Genomic DNA, 20,772 nt, shown 5'->3' on the forward strand with positions numbered 1-20,772 from the left:
TGGGACTGGAAGAGTGAGAAGCAGTTGACTACAAATGGGCACAAGGAAACTTTTTTAGGTAATGGAAATATTTTAATCTTAGGTTGTGGTGATGGTTGCAGACCTATATAAATTTACTAAAACTATTGCACTCTACGTGTGCAGTGTATCAGTATTATGGCAAGTAAATCATACCTTAATAAAACTGTTAGCTAAACAATCAAAAAGATATCTATGCTGGAAGTAGGAACATGAGACTCATTAGCATATAGATGATCATTGTAGCTGTAAAAGTAGAGAAAACATCTAGGGAAAGTTTGTTGAAAGGGAAAACATAAGAAGCTGGGACAGATCCCTGTGGAGCAGCAACACTTAGAGGATCTAACAAAAACAAAAATGAGTAAATGCAGCTGCAGAGGTAGAATAAAAATGAAGGAAATATAGTATCTCAGCAAGTAAGTATTTCTAGGAGGGGGCTTGTCATAAAGATATCAAATGCTTCTGATAGGTTAAGGAAGAAAAAAACTAAAAGGTATCTGATGGTGGTCACCCAAGACCTTGGCATGAGTAGTTTTTGAGGACCAAATAGCGTACAAGTCAATCTGGAGTGAACTGGGGAGTGAGTGGGAATAATGAATGCAAACAGGAGTATCGGGAGCCTGGCTCAAGAAGTTTATCTGAAAAAGGAAGGATTTCCTTCCAGGTGAAGCTGGAAATGTCAGGAGTTAGAAGTGCAAGATTTTGTTTTAACAGAAGATTCAACAGCATGTTTCAGTGTGGTTAGAAAGAAGTGAGGGGAAAGGGGTTGAAGATTCAGAAGAGGGCCATTAATTCCACGAGGGAGCAGAAAAAGATGGAATTGAAAGCACAGGTTGAAGGATTACCATTAAACAGTAAGGGACAATTCTTCCATGTAGAAGAATAAAGAATGGTATTAAAATAAGTGGATTTGTAGATTTCATGGCATCAAGGAAAAGCTTGTATGATGGCTTATTTTTTCTTGGTAGAAAGCAAGGTTATTTGAGAGTAAAAGCAGAAGTCATAATACCAAGGATTTGAGGGGAATGACACATTTTAAAGACCTAGAATTAGGTTAGTGATCATGAATTTATAATAATACCAGTCTACCCAATTGCATATTTTTTCCCTAGGAACAAGAGGTGGACAGTTTGATTCATTGGAGTTGGCTCCATCAGAAAGCTAGTAGAGCAAGGGTGTTTAGAGTAGTGGTAACAGAGCACTTGGAATGACAGATCACGGATGGACACAAGTGAAGGCATTGGGGGCTGATAGACATTGTCTTCACTTTCATTCCCCTGAAACAAGGTCCAAGACAGTGACTTGAGGACAGGTAGTTGGTTTGAGAGGGAGCTTAAGATACAGGAGTGAGGGAATGGGGAAAATAAGTCAGGAAACAAGGGAAAGTGAATTAAAGGGTGCATGTTTTGAGCTACATATCATTGTGGGCAACTGCAGCTGAGTCCTACTGGAAACCCTCTGAGAAAGCCTGTGGAATGTGCCTGGAAGTTATCCTTCTGTAGAACAGAAAGCTGACACATTAATCCACTAATTCCTGTCACCCTTTGCTGGAGAATTATTTCTAGAAGCGTTAACTATCCCCATTTTCCAGGATACTTGCCAGGGCTGAACAAACTCTCTGGCTTCAGAAAAATCCTGGAGGCAGAAAATGAAAAGTAATGGGGAGGATTGAGCTTGAGGTGAAATATTGACAGCGTCCAAATCCCCATAGGAGTTTTCTACCACCAGCTTCAGCTAAAAACTGAAGTAGGCCTAGGGGCATATGGTAGAAGATGAAATTGAACCAGTTTATGAAATTCCCTATGCAGTCAAAGCAATCGAGGAAATAACAGAATAATAGATGGAGTTCTTTGATTATATGGAAGTTATTTATATCCTCCGAGCTACTGATTTATCATCTGTAAATGGGGATGAGATTACCCACTTTGTGTGGTTACTGCTAGAATTAAAAGTCCTTATTATGTAAGGTGCTTAGCACAGAGCCTGGCATGTAGTAAGATATACAGAATAAAAGCTATTATATTATTGCTATTATCTACTGAAAGATTAGTAATGTTAATAACTACCTGCATTATGGATAATAATGGACTAATTCAAATTTTATATATAATATTTTTGAATATTATATTCAAGTTCACTACTTAATTTGAACCAGTAAGTTCACTACTTAACTTGAATATAATATTTTGTATGACAAGACATTACAGTTTTGTTTGGAAGAACATTAAATTCTGGTACTTTTTGAAATAGTTTTATCATAGAATGGCTATTGGGAAAATCACAAATGTAATCTAATTCCCATGCATTCTTTTTCCTTTGGTTAGGATTTCATTGAAGTTTTTATTAGACGAGAATGATTTATTTTATTTTTAAAGAAATCACCAGAGATGTACTGTTGGTTTTGTTTTTAAATCTTTTCTGCTTTTCAACTTATTCAAACACAAGAAACGATCTAAATGCATTCTACCCTCTTACGACCTCTGATGTCAAATAAGTTTTCTTTAATTCTAGCTTAAATCTTTAATGCTGCAGTTTTGTTTTTACTTATCTTCTTCTCAGTGGAGAAAAAAGGAACAGCTGGTTACTATTGTCAATTTTCTATTGTTTGGAATTTATTAAATATGCAACACTTGTGAATACATAGATGTCAATACATATTTCCTTCTGGATATAGAACTCCTATTGCTTTTCTTTTTTTTTTTTTTTTTTTTTTTTTTTTTTTTTTTTTTTTTTTTTATTATACTTTAAGTTCTAGGGTACATGTGCATAACGTGCAGGTTTGTTACATATGTATACTTATGCCATGTTGGTGTGCTGCACCCATCAACTCGTCAGCACCCATCAATTCATCATTTATATCATGTATAACTCCCCAATGCAATCCCTCCCTCCTCCCCCCTCCCCCCTCCCCATGATAGACCCCAGTGTGTGATGTTCCCCTTCCCGAGTCCAAGTGATCTCATTGTTCAGTTCCCACCTATGAGTGAGAACATGCGGTGTTTGGTTTTCTCTTCTTGTGATAGTTTGCTAAGAATGATGGTTTCCAGCTGCATCCATGTCCCTACAAAGGACGCAAACTCATCCTTTTTTATGGCTGCATAGTATTCCATGGTGTATATGTGCCACATTTTCTTAATCCAGTCTGTCACAGATGGACATTTGGGTTGATTCCAAGTCTTTGCTATTGTGAATAGTGCCGCAATAAACATACGTGTACATGTGTCTTTGTAGTAGACTAATTTATAATCCTTTGGGTATATACCCAGTAGTGGGATGGCTGGGTCATATGGTACATCTAGTTCTAGATCCTTGAGGAATTGCCATACTGTTTTCCATAATGGTTGAACTAGTTTACAATCCCACCAACAGTGTAAAAGTGTTCCTATTTCTCCACATCCTCTCCAACACCTGTTGTTTCCTGACTTCTTAATGGTTGCCATTCTAACTGGTGTGAGATGGTATCTCATTGTGGTTTTGATTTGCATTTCTCTGATGGCCAGTGATGATGAGCATTTTTTCATGTGTCTGTTGGCTGTATGAATATCTTCTTTTGAGAAATGTCTGTTCATATCCTTTCCCCACTTTTTGATGGGGTTGTTTGTTTTTTTCTCGTATATTTGTTTGAGTTCTTTGTAGATTCTGGATATTAGCCCTTTGTCAGATGAGTAGGTTGCAAAAATTTTCTCCCATTCTGTAGGTTGCCTGTTCACTCTGATGGTAGTTTCTTTTGCTGTGCAAAAGCTCTTTAGTTTAATTAGATCCCATTTGTCAATTATGGCTTTTGCTGCCGTTGCTTTTGGTGTTTTAGACATGAAGTCCTTGCCCATGCCTATGTCCTGAATGGTACTACCTAGATTTTCTTCTAGGGTTTTTATGGTATTAGGTCTAACATTTAAGTCTCTAATCCATCTTGAATTAATCTTCGTATAAGGGGTAAGGAAAGGATCCAGTTTCAGCTTTCTACTTATGGCTAGCCAATTTTCCCAGCACCATTTATTAAATAGGGAATCCTTTCCCCATTTCTTGTTTCTCTCAGGTTTGTCAAAGATCAGATGGCTGTAGATGTGCGGTATTATTTCTGAGGACTCTGTTCTGTTCCATTGGTCTATATCTCTGTTTTGGTACCAGTACCATGCTGTTTTGGTTACTGTAGCCTTGTAGTATAGTTTGAAGTCAGGTAGCGTGACGCCTCCAGCTTTGTCCTTTTGACTTAGGATTGTCTTGGCAATGCGGGCTCTTTTTTGGTTCCATATGAACTTTAAAGCAGTTTTTTCCAATTCCGTGAAGAAAGTCATTGGTAGCTTGATGGGGATGGCATTGAATCTATAAATAACCTTGGGGAGTATGGCCATTTTCACGATATTGATTCTTCCTATCCATGAGCATGGTATGTTCTTCCATTTGTTTGTGTCCTCTTTGATTTCACTGAGCAGTGGTTTGTAGTTCTCCTTGAAGAGGTCCTTTACATCCCTTGTAAGCTGGATTCCTAGGTATTTTATTCTCTTTGAAGCAATTGTGAATGGAAGTTCATTCCTGATTTGGCTCTCTGCTTGTCTGTTGCTGGTGTATAAGAATGCTTGTGATTTTTGCACATTAATTTTGTATCCTGAGACTTTGCTGAAGTTGCTTATCAGCTTAAGGAGATTTTGGGCTGAGACGATGGGGTTTTCTAAATATACAATCATGTCATCTGCAAACAGGGACAATTTGACTTCTTCTTTTCCTAACTGGATACCCTTGATTTCTTTCTCTTGCCTGATTGCCCTAGCCAGAACTTCCAACACTATGTTGAATAGGAGTGGTGAGAGAGGGCATCCCTGTCTTGTGCCAGTTTTCAAAGGGAATTTTTCCAGTTTTTGCCCATTCAGTATGATATTGGCTGTGGGTTTGTCATAAATAGCTCTTATTATTTTGAGGTACGTTCCATCAATACCGAATTTATTGAGCGTTTTTAGCATGAAGGGCTGTTGAATTTTGTCAAAAGCCTTTTCTGCATCTATTGAGACAATCATGTGGTTCTTGTCTTTGGTTCTGTTTATATGCTGGATTACGTTTATTGATTTGCGAATGTTGAACCAGCCTTGCATCCCAGGGATGAAGCCCACTTGATCATGGTGGATAAGCTTTTTGATGTGCTGCTGAATCCGGTTTGCCAGTATTTTATTGAGGATTTTTGCATCAATGTTCATCAGGGATATTGGTCTAAAATTCTCTTTTTTTGTTGTGTCTCTGCCAGGCTTTGGTATCAGGATGATGTTGGCCTCATAAAATGAGTTAGGGAGGATTCCCTCTTTTTCTATTGATTGGAATAGTTTCAGAAGGAATGGTACCAGCTCCTCCTTGTACCTCTGGTAGAATTCAGCTGTGAATCCATCTGGTCCTGGACTTTTTTTGGTGGGTAGGCTATTAATTGTTGCCTCAATTTCAGAGCCTGCTATTGGTCTATTCAGGGATTCAACTTCTTCCTGGTTTAGCCTTGGGAGAGTGTAAGTGTCCAGGAAATTATCCATTTCTTCTAGATTTTCTAGTTGATTTGCGTAGAGGCGTTTATAGTATTCTCTGATGGTAGTTTGTATTTCTGTGGGGTCAGTGGTGATATCCCCTTTATCATTTTTTATTGCATCTATTTGATTCCTCTCTCTTTTTTTCTTTATTAGCCTTGCTAGCGGTCTGTCAATTTTGTTGATCTTTTCAAAAAACCAACTCCTGGATTCATTGATTTTTTGGAGGGTTTTTTGTGTCTCTATCTCCTTCAGTTCTGCTCTGATCTTAGTTATTTCTTGCCTTCTGCTAGCTTTTGAATGTGATTGCTCTTGCCTCTCTAGTTCTTTTAATTGTGATGTTAGAGTGTCAATTTTAGATCTTTCCTGCTTTCTCTTGTGGGCATTTAGTGCTATAAATTTCCCTCTACACACTGCTTTAAATGTGTCCCAGAGATTCTGGTATGTTGTATCTTTGTTCTCATTGGTTTCAAAGAACATCTTTATTTCCGCTTTCATTTCGTTATGTACCCAGTAGTCATTCAGGAGCAGGTTGTTCAGTTTCCATGTAGTAGAGCGGTTTTGATTGAGTTTCTTAGTCCTGAGTTCTAGTTTGATTGCACTGTGGTCTGAGAGACAGTTTGTTATAATTTCTGTTCTTTTACATTTGCTGAGGAGTACTTTACTTCCAATTATGTGGTCAATTTTGGAATAAGTGCGATGTGGTGCTGAGAAGAATGTATATTCTGTTGATTTGGGGTGGAGAGTTCTATAGATGTCTATTAGGTCCGCTTGGTGCAGAGATGAGTTCAATTCCTGGATATCCTTGTTAACTTTCTGTCTCGTTGATCTGTCTAATGTTGACAGCGGAGTGTTGAAGTCCCCCATTATTATTGTATGGGAGTCTAAGTCTCTTTGTAAGTCTCTAAGGACTTGCTTTATGAATCTGGGTGCTCCTGTATTGGATGCATATATATTTAGGAGAGTTAGCTCTTCCTGTTGAATTGATCCCTTTACCATTATGTAATGGCCTTCTTTGTCTCTTTTGATCTTTGATGGTTTAAAGTCTGTTTTATCAGAGACTAGGATTGCAACCCCTGCTTTTTTTTGTTCTCCATTTGCTTGGTAGATCTTCCTCCATCCCTTTATTTTGAGCCTATGTATGTCTCTGCATGTGAGATGGGTCTCCTGAATACAGCAGACTGATGGGTCTTGACTCTTTATCCAGTTTGCCAGTCTGTGTCTTTTAATTGGAGCATTTAGTCCATTAACATTTAAGGTTAATATTGTTATGTGTGAACTTGATCCTGCCATTATGATATTAACTGGTTATTTTGCTCGTTAGTTGATGCAGTTTCTTCCTAGCCTCGATGGTCTTTACATTTTGCCAAGTTTTTGCGATGGCTGGTACCGGTTGTTCCTTTCCATGTTTAGGGCTTCCTTCAGGGTCTCTTGTAAGGCAGGCCTGGTGGTGACAAAATCTCTAAGCATTTGCTTATCTGTAAAGGATTTTATTTCTCCTTCACTTATGAAACTTAGTTTGGCTGGATATGAAATTCTGGGTTTAAAATTCTTTTCTTTAAGAACGTTGAATATTGGCCCCCACTCTCTTCTGGCTTGTAGAGTTTCTGCCGAGAGATCTGCTGTTAGTCTGATGGGCTTCCCTTTGTGGGTGACCCGACCTTTCTCTCTGGCTGCCCTTAAGATTTTTTCCTTCATTTCAACTTTGGTGAATCTGGCAATGATGTGTCTTGGAGTTGCTCTTCTGGAGGAGTATCTTTGTGGCGTTCTCTGTATTTCCTGAATTTGAATGTTGGCCTGCCCTACTAGGTTGGGGAAGTTCTCCTGGATGATATCCTGAAGAGTGTTTTCCAACTTGGTTCCATTTTCCCCCTCACTTTCAGGCACCCCAATCAGACGTAGATTTGGTCTTTTTACGTAATCCCATACTTCTTGCAGGCTTTGCTCATTTCTTTTTCTTCTTTTTTCTTTTGGTTTCTCTTCTCGCTTCATTTCATTCATTTGATCTTCAATCGCTGATACTCTTTCTTCCAGTTGATCGAGTCGGTTACTGAAGCTTGTGCATTTGTCACGTATTTCTCGTGTCATGGTTTTCATCTCTGTCATTTCGTTTATGATCTTCTCTGCATTAATGAGTCTAGCTGTCAATTCTTCCACTCTTTTTTCAAGATTTTTAGTTTCTTTGCGCTGGGTACGTAATTCCTCCTTTAGCTCTGATAAGTTTGATGGACTGAAGCCTTCTTCTCTCCTCTCGTCCAAGTCATTCTCTGACCAGCTTTGATCCGTTGCTGGTGATGGGCTGCGCTCCTTTGCAGGGGGAGATGCGCTCTTATTTTTTGAATTTCCAGCTTTTCTGCCCTGCTTCTTCCCCATCTTTGTGGTTTTATCTGTCTCTGGTCTTTGATGGTGGTGACGAACTGATGGGGTTTTGGTATAGGTGTCCTTCCTGTTTGATAGTTTTCCTTCTGACAGTCAGAAGGACTCTCTGTTGGTCTGTTGGAGATTGCTTGAGGTCCACTCCAGACCCTGTTTGCCTGGGTATCAGCAGCAGAGGTTGCCGAAGATAGAATATTGCTGAACAGCGAGTGTACCTGTCTGATTCTTCCTTTGGAAGTGTCCTCTCAGGGGTGTACTCCACCCTGTGAGGTGTGGGGTGTCAGACTGCCCCTAGTGGGGGATTTCTCCCAGCTAGGCTACTCAGGGGTCAGGGACACACCTGAGCAGGCAGTCTGTCCGTTCTCAGATCTCAACCTCCGCGTTGGGAGATCCGCGGCTCTCCCCAAAGCTGTCAGACAGAGTCGTTCGCGTCTGCACCGGCTCCCGCTACTTCCCCTGTTGGTCTTCAGCTGTGCGCTGTCCCCAGAGGTGGAGACTACAGAGACAGGCAGGCTTCCTTGAGCTGCTGTGAGCTCCACCCAGTTCGAGCTTCCCAGCGGCTTTGTTTACCTACTTAAGCCTCAGCAATGGCGGGCGCCCCTCCCCCAGCCTCGCTGCTGCCTTGCGGATAGATCGCGGCAGACTGCTGTGTTAGCAGTGAGGGAGGCTTCGTGGGCGTGGGACCCTCCCGGCCAGGTGTGGGATATATTCTCCTGGAATGCCTGTATGCTTACAGCGCAGTGTTGGGGTGGGAGTTACCCGATTTTCCAGGTGTTGTGTGTCTCAGTTCCCCTGGCTAGGAAAACGGATCCCCTTCCCCCTTGCGCTTCCAGGTGAGGCGATGCCTCGCCCTGCTTCAGCTCTCGCTGGTCAGGCTGCAGCAGCTGACCAGCACCGATTGTCCGGCACTCCCTAGTGAGATGACCCCAGTACCTCAGTTGAAAATGCAGAAATCACCGGTCTTCTGTGTCGCTCGCGCTGGGAGTTGGAGACTGGAGTTGTTCCTCTCCTATTGCTTTTCTTTCAAGAATGATAGAATTGTATATGGGGAAGCTTTAGAGCTCTTTTAGTCCCAGTATATAGTCTGATTAATCAATATTAGTTAAAATGTTATTAATTGCCATCTAGCATTTCTTGTGGTAAATTGCCTGATGTGTTCTTTGCTCAACTACCAATTGGACTATTATTATTTTTCTTATGACTATATTGCAATACAACACACAATATCTTTGTATATTGATGTTAACTATTAAGCCACTACATGATCTTTTTCCCCAATTTGTTATTTGTCTTTTAATTCAGTTTATAGTATTTTTGCCTTGCAGGTTCATAATTAATATTTTGTCAGATATATATTTTTTCTCTTATGAATTTCTTTTTTTGGTTTCATGCTTAGAGATGCCTTACTCACCATGAGCTCTTATCTAAGTTCACCTATATTTTATTCGGGTCCTTTAATATTTTTATTTTTAAGTTGGTTTTCTAATCCATCCAGAATTAAATACAGGATTGCACATTTGTTCTTAATACATTTCAAGTTGTTTATTATAGCATATTGCTTTGATCTGTTGTATTATTTCATATCATAAATATATTACATATATATTCATGATATATATCAGTGGTTCTCAATCAGAGGTAATTTTGCCCTCTAGGAACATTTGGCAATGTCTGTAGACATTTTTCATTTGCCAGGACTAGGGGAGAGGCTGGCTACTGGCCTTTAGTGAGCAGAGAGCAAGGATGATGCTAACCATCCTACAGTGTACAGGACAGCCCCCACAACAAAGAATTGTCAGTAGTACTGAGATTAAGGGACCTTGAGAGATGATAGATTGATGGATGCATAGTTGATAGGTCAATAGATAAATGTATAGGAGATAGATATTCATTGAACACCATTCTTCTGCCAGTTACATACCAACAGTAATATTATCCAGCCTATATTTTTATTCTTTACTTATATTCTATTCTCTAACATAAAGGACGTTTTAAGAGACATCGACTCCTACTTTATGGAAATTCAGATACACTGTATTGTTGGATATCCCTGGTTTGAGCACATAGTAAATATTGAATGGAGCATTTTATAAAAATAACAATAATAAATCAAATAAATTTTTAATGAACCTTATTTGATTACAGTGACCTATTTTTTATATGTTAAAAAGTGTGCTTTTTAAAATCCATTGCAGATTTTTGCTAGGAATCAATTTTAAGCAGTATGTTTCTTCTTTAGTCTTCTGCCACGTCTGTTATTCTCTTGCTATGCAGAAAAAACTTCATCAGAATATTAACTCTGTTCTCTATATTATTTTTATTTAGCTTTTATTATACTGTCAAGGTTGCAGATTTCCTTGTAGGCACACATCTCTTTAATATGTAGAGTTGCTTATTCTTTCCATCTATAAGAATCATTACTTTTGCATAAAGACTATATCCATTTTTAGTTACATTCTGGAACTTAATGTTGATATCCGTGGAATTATGTGTGTCTTCTGTGTCAAAAATTTCTATTGATTCTAATAACTTATCCTGAACACATTTAGTGTTAGTGTTTAAACACTTTATTGTTTCTGATCCCCTTATTCAAAAGATATTTTCTTCTGTGTATTTGTGAGCCTCTAAATTCTTATTTTGTTTCCTGTCATATTTGACATCCTCTACAACAGCAATGTCCAATGGATGGAATTCACCATGATGTTAGAAATGTTCTGATCTGCAGAGTCCAATATAGTAGGCATGGTTGAGCACTTGAAATGTAGCTAGGGCCACTGAGGAACTGAATTTTACATTTAATTTAATTTACTTTTAATTTTAGTAGCCACATGTGGCTAATGGCTACTGTGTTGGACAGCACAATTCTATAGAGTAATTCCGTACCCTTCCATTTTTAGCTTAAAATCCTCTGCTTTATTTTAACTTAAACCTATTTTTACTGGTTATGTTTGTTATGTTTGTATGCAGTTTTGTTTGTTTTGTATATTGTACGCATTTCTTATGTCCCAGTGATTAAGTTATTTTTCACTTCATTTCCTATGCTTTCCATACAGTAATAATACATATCCTTAGACAACTGAAAGTGGGCAAATGTATTTCTGTAATGTATTATCTATTAATATCAGGTGCTTGCTTTTCTTTACTTTACATTTACATAAAAATGATAATGTTCACTGTAGGAAAAATGAAGGAAGAAAAACAGAAAATATAAAGATGAGAATAAAGCAAAGATTACTACCACTTAACTTCACAGACACACAAACAGACACACACAGAGGGATACACTTGGTTGAGTACTTTCTATACATATTCTTTTATTTTTAAACACCTTACTGATTGTACAGCTAATATGTGTTTAGCACTAGAAAAAAATTTAAAAACAGGAGTAAAGTGAAGGAAAAAAATCATCTGTGATCACAATGCCTAGATTAACCACTTTTACTACTTCGGTTTGTTTTCTCACAGTGTTGTTTCTAAGTGCAGGTAGGTAGATAGACAGCTGGATATGTAGAGAGGCATTTTCAAAAATTGAATTACACTATATGCAGGGTGGGCCAATAAAAGTATACACTTTTCAGATGGCAAGAAAACAAAATTCTGTGTCACTATGGATATGTATCATCCGCAGTGGTATTAGCGACCATTTTGAACATTTGTAACTTTCATAAAAATATATATTGGTTAACATTTACCACTGGGCTTGTCTATGTATTAATTTTATCTTGCTTTTTATATCATGAGCATTTTTTCTCTAGTATAAAATAAAATTCACTAATGTGATTTTAATGGCTACATCATAATCCATTCATTGTCTATATCATTAGCCAATTTCCTATTATTGGACAGTTAGGATGCTTCTCTTTTTTTACTACTATAAATAGCATTACACTCTACATATTAGTGCCTAAAATTTTTCATCTCTGAATTTTTCATTTCTGATTATTTTATCTCTGATTATTTCATTAGTATACATTCTTAGAAGTGAAATCACTGGCCCAAATGAAATGAATGGATTTGAGATCCTTGGTATATATTGTCAATCCAAATCACCTTCCAGAAAGTTCTCTGTTGCTTATAGAAGAAAATAAATATTCTTGTTCCATTTTTATGGTTTAATCATTTATATGCAGTGCTTTATTTTTCTTTTTTGAGATGGAGTCTTGCTGTGTTGTCCAGGCTGGAGTGCAATGGCATCATCTTGGCTCACTGCAACCTCCGCCTCCCAGGTTCAAGCAATTCTTCTGTCTCAACCTCCCGAGTAGCTGGGACTACAGGCACGTGCCACCATGCCTAGCTAATTTTTTTGTATTTTTAGTAGAGATGGGTTTCACCATGTTGGTCAGGCTGGTCTCGAAATTCTGACCTCAATTGATCCACCGGCCTCGGCCTCCCAAAGTGCTGTGATTACAAGTGTGAGCCACTGCACCCAGCTGCAGCTTTTCTTTGAACTTTTAATCTTCTCTTTGGTTTTACAGCTCAGAATTGTTTTTAATAAACGTGCCTTTCAAGGGTTTAGCAAAGTAATCATATTGTTTTAAATACCCAAACAACATAACTCTTTATTTTTTGCTAGCAAAGGTTTTCAGATATAAGATTTTTCATTGTATAAATTGTTTCTTTTTAGGGTGAACAAGGAGAAAAAGGAGATCCAGGTCTGGCTGGCCTTAATGGAGAAAATGTAAGCCTAACCCTTTTTTCTGATACTCTGTTTACATTTTACCACTAAGATGTGCTATTTAATGCTATTAAGATTTACCTATTTTTGGCAGAGCCAGACATGATCCAACAAAATTAAGAATCAAAGTGTTCTTTCGCATGGCTCAGTAGAGGCCCAGTGTCTTTAGTTTCATTTCATTGGCTTTATATATTTTCTACCTGTGCTTAGCCTTAACAGGCCTTTCTCCCTGATGTTTCTTGCTTGCAAATTTTCTAGTCTTCTTTTTCTGTCTTTTTTCATCTTGCATATCTTCTGCCGTGGCTTGTGCTCTTACCAGTGGTCCACTTTTCATCTCAGTCCTAGTCTGCATCTAGTCTATAGATGGTGTCTGTATTGTTAGACTTTCAGTGATGGGAAGGAAGGACGAAGTGAAGGGAAACTAAATCCGTATTGCTCCCCTTCATGGCACCAGTTCCGCAGCCTCAGGGATAACATAGCCTGTGATATCCTTGGACCCCAGTCTTCTTCTCCCCTTCCCCTCAAGACAGTTATCCTCCCAGAATTGCACTCCAGATTTTAGGATAAAATTTGAAGGATGGCCCAAATGTGGGTTTTACTCTGAAATGTAATTTTATTTACATTTACTCACCATTTACTATAGATATGTTGTATTTACTGGTAGGGGAAGTGTCCAAAATGAGAATTAGTTTTTCCCTCAGCTTCCTTTTCTCACTTACATAAATATGTTTTAGAAAGGACCTGAAGGGCCACATGACTTATAAAAGAATAAGGAAAAACTATGAGACTGTATCTAGCTCCCTAATGCCCTAGATGTGTTAGGAAACCTGTTTTGTATGCTGTAGATCACTACAATGGAAGAGACACTGAAGACCAATCTTTCCGGCCTGTGGAGAAAGTTGTGTGTGTGTGTGTGTGTGTGTGTGTGTGTGTGTGTGTGTGTGCGCGCGCGCACACGCGCATGCGTGAGGAGTCTTCCAAAAAAGAAAGACCCTAGTAATAATAGTAGTTAATGATTTTATGTATGTTAACTAAAATAATAGTTGTTTGACTGTCATTCTTATTTCTCTCCCTTTGAAGTGGTTTTTCTATACCAGAGAATAGGCACTAGCCCCAAAGGCTTGTAGCTATGGGAGTCTCTGCATCTTCTTTACCACCTGTAATATATGTAATATAATGCAATATAATTAATCAATTGATGTATGCACCTGTAATATATCAGGACACTGAATGTCACACATGTTTAAATAGAATAACTGCCTCACCTCTTACCCCTGTCGTTGGAGGCACATGGTGAAGTGGGATGAGTTCTGGAGTAGAAAGCCAGGGCCCAGATTGTCTTCCAGTTCTGTCACAGAAGAGCAAATCACTTCTCAGAGTCTGTAAAGTGATGGACTTGGGATAGATTCTAAAACCCCTATTGCTGTGATGTGCTGTGATTTTATGCAAAGGGTTATTAAGATTACAAATTTGAAAAGCCTGATGAGGCTTGAAGCATTCATTCAGGTTTATTGAATTCCTGCTACATGTAAGGCACAGTGAGAAAAACAAAACAGGAAGAGGTGAAGACAGAGCATAACAAGTACTGGATGTGAGGATGCTTGTCCTTTCTCCTCGTAACAAAGGGGAGGTGTGGCCCATACTTTGTTTAAATGAAGATTCCTTTTACAGTGGATCCTGAAATGGATAGAATTTGGGCCTTTGCCTGTGTTTTCTGTTTCTGTTACACTCTCCATGAAAGCAAAGACGATGTGTTGGAATCCTAGTACTTAGCACATGTTTGGGGTAAGTTCCAAATAACTATTTGCTGAATGTTAGCTTGAAAAACTGAGCAATTATTAATATTATAACAGAGTAAAATATAAGTAATTAGAGTCTAAGCTAGAATAACAGATGTGGAAGGGAAGATACAGAGAATGACGCTAAAGAGGTAAAATACATATGATTTGGCACTTGATTGGAGTTGAAAACTCAAAAATAGCCCAACATGTTGGCCGTTCTGTGTGAGAAAGATATTAACTCGTGAGAAATGTAGCAGTGTTGAAAGAGATTAATTACAGCGTTGCAAAAGATAACCAAACTACATGTATGTGGGCTCTCTGAGATAGAGGAGCAAAAGAGAGTATATTACAAGTGCATAAAGGTAATATTGGAATTGATATAGAGAAAGGATTTTTTGAAATATTTGAATAAAACTGGAAAGATATTTGAGGGGTTGGAACCTGAAATATATTCACATTAATTTCAAGATTTGAAATTTTTTCTTACATTGACTAAAAGTAAGGTTATTGGGCTTTTTAATTAATCAATTGATGTATGCATATATTTGAGGACCTACTATATTCCCAAACTCTCTGGCAGCCACTGTGTGAGTTCCAAATCTGAGTAACACTAACGTACTGAGAGAGCCCAAAGGCCTAGTGAGCAGTGTGAATGTCTGTCCCTTTGAGGGATCTTGGAAGAGTCCTTCACATGCCCCAATAACAGGAGGTCGTTCCTTTAGCACCGTTATTGTCTGATGTAGCTCATTAAGTACAACCATAAAGCATGACAAAGCACATTAACTTTTCTCACTTGGTTACTTGGCTAATAAGTAGATGATGTTATTTTTTTCCCCTTAATTTTGCCAAAGATATTCAGGAGTCATGACTAAGGAGAAATAACAAAAAACAGTAAGAGTTCTCCTCTTTACCCTCTACTATCACTAGAAGTAAAGAATCTACTGCTTGGTTATGACACTGTTGGAGATGGGGGGAGTGTTAATACTGTGTTATAGTTCATAAACTATTTTCACAAGGAATTTGAAATTCGACCCTCACCCAGCTTAACTGGCTAGTAGAGTGGGGAGTGATAGTATTCCTATTTTCAGAAGCAAGAAATTAAAGGCTTCAGAAATTAAGCAACTTTCTTTTTTAAAATACTAAATTTGGCCTTTAACTCTAAATATTTGGCTGAAAAGTCTGATTTTCCTAGCAAATCATGCCACACATCATTGCTTATTTTTCAATGCTAAAAAAACTGATTCTGCAAACTAAAGTAATTCAGCATTTATGACAGTTCACTCTGACTTTCAATAAGCCCAGGTATACATTCTTAGAAAATGAAAGGTATTATAATGGCTATTTTAATTTGAATTAAAGTCAAGCCATGATGGAAATTATAACTTCAGAAATATTATCTTAGAATGTATAGTAAATAAACTCAATGAGCCAGGTGACTCCAGCTACTTTCTAAGTCAGAGTATATTGGAATCCTTTAATATTTCTACTAAGTGAATTTAACAGCCTTTTTAAATAGTCTTTATTGTTGCATATTATATATATGTTAATGTCAGTGTATCTTATAATAACTTATTTTGTGCCAGCTTTCTCACAAAATGGGCCAGCTCACTTTGGAAAGTGTAAACTCTAATTTAAAGGGTAGTATGTAGCAATTCAGTCTTTCTCAGTGTGGCACTGCTGGCATTTTGGCAAGACAATTCTTTCTCAAGTCAGACTGTTGCAAGAGCAGAATGTTTAACATCCTTGAAGCTCACCAACCTAATCTAAATGCTAGTAGCAGCCCCTAGTCATTGGGACAATAAAAAATCTGCTGATATTTTTCTAAGTGTATCTTGACTGTGTGTGTGTGTGCGTGTGTGTGTGTGTATGTGTGTGCATGCCTAAACTTTTGTTTGATCTCTATGGTATTACTAAACAAACACATGCTCATATGTCCATTCCAGTTTAAATAATGCATACAAAACATATATTAAAATGTTCAAAAATTTGAATTGCTAGAATTTAACTTTGAAAATATATGACCTTGTCTTTACACACAATCTAGTGTATAATTAAATAATTTTGATTGTGACCAAATACAAGATATATTTAACAACAGTATCTTAGAATGGACTTGAGAGGGAATAATATAAAGTTATAATTGTGACCTTTAAAGCCAGACTATCTGGGTTCAAATCCCAGCTCTGCCACTAACTAGCTGATGTACTACTTGGTAAATTACCTTATCCTCTCTGTGCCTCAGTTTCTTTATTTGCACCATTGATAATTTCAATAGTACTTACTGTAGGGGAAAATATAATTTTCCCTTCTCCTCTGCGGGATCCAGTCTGCTGAAATGAACTGACAATGGACAGATTAACAGGAGAAAAGGTATACAAATATATTAACGTGCATACAGTGGGAGCCATAAAAAATATGAGACTCAAAGAAAGGCGAGATGGTTGAAACTTAAATAGAACCCACTTTATAGGAAAGAATAAGATGGGGAAATGTCGGCAATTTTGAGAGGTAGTAAATTATTTTCAGAATTGAATGGGACCAAGAGCTAACAATAGTTTGTGGACAAGTTACAGAAAGGTGAGGGCTGCACCTGCACTGTGAACAAAAGTTGTCTTGTTTTGCAGATAAAGACTCCCAGGTAGTCTCTCAGAGCTGTCCTCAGAAGAATAGACTAAGATTCTGTCTGAGCATGGTGACAACTTTTAGTTTATTCTCTTCTCCAGAAATTAGTTTTCCTGGTTATTCTGTTAGATTCCTAGGAAGGGGGTTTTAAGACAATTGCTTTTCTTTGGAAGAAGATTACTTAGTCTGATAAAGAAACTTCCAGAGAGAGCTCCTCCCTGTGCTTGAGGAGGGGTTGGAGGAGAAACAAGAGAAGGTTAGAAAATTCTTGGATCTGAGGCAGTTTCTAAGGCCTTTCATTTCCTTTTAATTTAAAAGCACTCAGCATGCCAAAGCACCACACTTTGGGGTTATCACTCTCTGTGCCCCAAAATTACCTCATGGATTTTTTGTGAAGATTAAAGGGACTGTCATACAGAAAGCATTTAGAACAGTGTCCAACATAAAGCAAGAACTATATAAACATTTGCTATTATTAGAAATCGGGTTAAATAAAACACATTTAGCTCTAATAGGCACATCTTTTTATTTATTTGTTTCTGTGGCGTTATACAATCTTAGAAAAGTAGACTTAATTGTTGAGTTGTCTCTTTTTCTGAATTTATATTATGGTCTTTTAAATATCCCTTATTAGAATTACAGCATCTGATGTTTCTAAAATAATCATGTTAATCTCCTTATACCAATGCAATCTGTACTAGAGAATGCAAAAATATTGAAATCACAAAACCAGAGATATCAGCTGGCAACAGTTGTTGATATTGCTAGGGAATAACATTAAGTCATTGAAAGCTTGTGAAAAGAATTAATTGATGGGTTAACAATTTTTAACAAATAATATTTTATATTATCTTCTGATTTTTAAAGATGTGATAACCCATGAGTAGTAGTAGGTACTCCAACAAAAATTAATTTTATAGTCTACCTGCTTTTATAATTCTAGTTGTAATACTGCTCTTCAGCTCTTGTCTTGCCTTTAGATAACAGTTTCTGCCTCCACATTACATGTAGAATCAACTGCTATGCTTTCGAGAATCTTTATGTACATGAATTTTATTGAGAACCTTCATAACAGATACCCATCTTACTCAATATTGAATTCAGAGTCTGTTCCTTTCGGCTTTTTATGCCTATGGTGGGTGCTGTGTCCTTTCTCCCTAGCACTCAATAACCAGTGATAGGAGCACCACTGTGACACGAGGAGAAAAATTGCATTTGAGAAAAGCATTACTGATGTGTTTCTCAGATGCTATTACAACGCCATGGCCTTAACAACATTGTACTTTGTCACAGGAAGATGTGAGTTACATGGGCCCACTTTAATGGTCATAAAAGTAGAAGCTTGACAAATGCAGTACTTCTCAATTGCATTTTATCCTATGTGAGTTAAAGCACAGTTGTTACATATCCATCAAAGTGGTATAAAGCTGAACAAGAAAGAACTATCAGTTATCCCTTAAACTTGAACTTGAAAAGTAAAAACAACATTTATTAAGTGCCTACCATGTGCTAAATGTCTCTACAACATATGGTTCTCAGAACAACCCTTCAAGAAAACTATTACTTATTACACCTGTTTTATAGGAAAGCTTACCCAACTTACCCATGATTATACATAAAAGGCAGTTCCTCTTCTGACTCTCCTGAAATCCGTATCTGTGAAGTCTTAGACACCTCCCCTAGAATTAGGCGTCTGTGAAATGCTTTTATCATACCTGCTATATACTTCAATGACAATACTCAATATTCACATCAGCTTGTAATTGGCTACATCATCCCTTCACCTCCTCCCTGCCCATAGTTGTTTGAACCAGGGAGAGTTACCTGATTCAACCGCCAATACATTGCTTCCCTAGAAATTACAACTGGGATTAACTTGTTGGAATTAATCTTTAAATTTTTAAATGTATTATTCTATACCTACAAAATAATATATATAACATATATGATGGTTATAAATCATAGTTATAATGAGAACACCAGTGTACCCAGAACTCAGTGTGAAAACTAAGACGTCATCCTCCACTTGGAATCTCCCTGTGTGGTTCATCGTATACTGTCCTACACTCCAGGGTTAACCATTTTTCTAAATGTTGTACCCAATATTTCCTTCCATTCTTAAAAATTATGTTTCACACTTACACATTTATAAGGAGTATATAATTTAGTCTTATATGTTTGCAGATGTTCAATAATATTTGTTGAGTAAATGGATACTCAAGGTTTTTATCAGTAATTTGTTTTTTCATGTTTGTCTTTTCTCTGCATAGTTTTACACAAGCAAGAAGAGATAACCTCTTTTTAATAAATTTCTCTGCTCAGTGAATGGCGTAACTTCCTAGCCAGTTACTTAAGCCAAATGCAAACCAGCCTGGAGACTTTCCTTCTCCTCGTTTTTGGCATATCTGCCAGTCTTGCTTCCAGCATGTGCCAACTCTGACCACTTCTCATCATCTCCACTGGCACAACCCTGTCCCGGCCATCCTGCTCTCTTTCCTGGAAAAGCTGTCATAGCCCCTTTTCTGCTCACACTCTTGATGCCCATAATCTGTGTTTCATGTTGCTGCCAAAGTGGTTTGTGGGAATTTTTGTAAACATATTCACATCATGTTATTTTCCTGCTTAAAACACTTAAGTGGCTTCCCATTGCATGTAGAACAAAACCCATTTTCCTCATCATGGCCTGCAATTATTTATGTACCATGACCCCTGGCAAGCCTTGACTTAATCCTCTACTCCTTACCTATGTGCTCATGACCCTCCTTTTGTCTTGGTGACCTCTGTGCTTCTTGTTCCCTCTGCCCCTATACATATTCCCAGATCATTGCATGGCCAGATCCTTTTTTTTAATGTGTGCAAATTCATGAGGTACGTAAGAATTTTTTTACACATATATAATACAAGTTAGGGTGCTTAGGTTGTCCATTTTCTGAGTGCAATACATTTTTTTAAAGTATACTGATCCTACTCTGCTATCAAACATTGAATTTATTCCTTCTGTCTTACTGTATGCTTGTATCTTTTTACCCACTTCTTTTCATTTTCCCTCTCCCCCTCACTCACCCTTTCCAGTCTTTGTTATCTATTTCTATACTTTCTACCTCCATGTATTCAAATTTTTTTGCTCCCACATGTAAGAACATGGAATATTTGTCTTTTTGTGCCTAGCTTACTTCACTTAATATAATGACTTTCAGTTCCATCCATGTTGCTGTAAACGACAGGACTTTGTTTTCTTATTGCTGAATAGTACTCTGTTGTGTATATATAGCACCTTTTCTTTATCCATTCATCTGTCGATGGACACAGAATGATTCCATATCTTTGCTAGGATCCTTCTGAAACAGCAAATGTCACCACCACACAAGGGCCATTTCTGACACCCCACCTGAAGTAGCCTCTCTCCTCTTTCACTTTTATCACATTCAGCCTATTGACCTGTTTATTGTCAGCCACTCTCCTCTTATTACATGAGTTCCTTGAGGATAGGGACCTTTACCTAGTTGAATAAAAAACTTATTGACACTTGTTTTTAAAAAGTGATAAGGAAGACATTTTATTCCAGACTATTGCAATAGGAGAATTGCAATAAGGGAGACAGATCAGGTTCAACTGTAACTACAACAAGGACAAGTCGGGATTTATAGTCAATGAGTAGAGGGAAGGAAGTCACTGGATAGAAAATTACTAAGAGGAGACATCAAGGGTAGGGTGATTCTTACCAAACTGATCTAAGAATATTCTTGCTGAAGACAGGCCAAACTTAGACATCAAGGTAGGGGATGAAGAACTCGATATC

General features: G+C 37.6%; 1 protein-coding gene across 1 annotated transcript in view; it reads left to right on the forward strand.

The window, feature by feature from the left end:
* Positions 1–20,772, forward strand: part of COL19A1 (collagen type XIX alpha 1 chain) — a 344,672-nt gene that overhangs the window by 145,582 nt on the left and 178,318 nt on the right. Inside the window, exon 12 of the mRNA XM_010371596.2 lies at positions 12,520–12,573. Within this exon, the coding sequence (XP_010369898.2) occupies positions 12,520–12,573 (54 nt within the window). The remainder of the gene's footprint in view (positions 1–12,519; positions 12,574–20,772) is intronic.

The sequence above is a fragment of the Rhinopithecus roxellana genome, chromosome 4 (genome assembly GCF_007565055.1).
Source record: "Rhinopithecus roxellana isolate Shanxi Qingling chromosome 4, ASM756505v1, whole genome shotgun sequence".
In the NCBI taxonomy this organism is placed as follows: Eukaryota; Metazoa; Chordata; class Mammalia; order Primates; family Cercopithecidae; genus Rhinopithecus; species Rhinopithecus roxellana.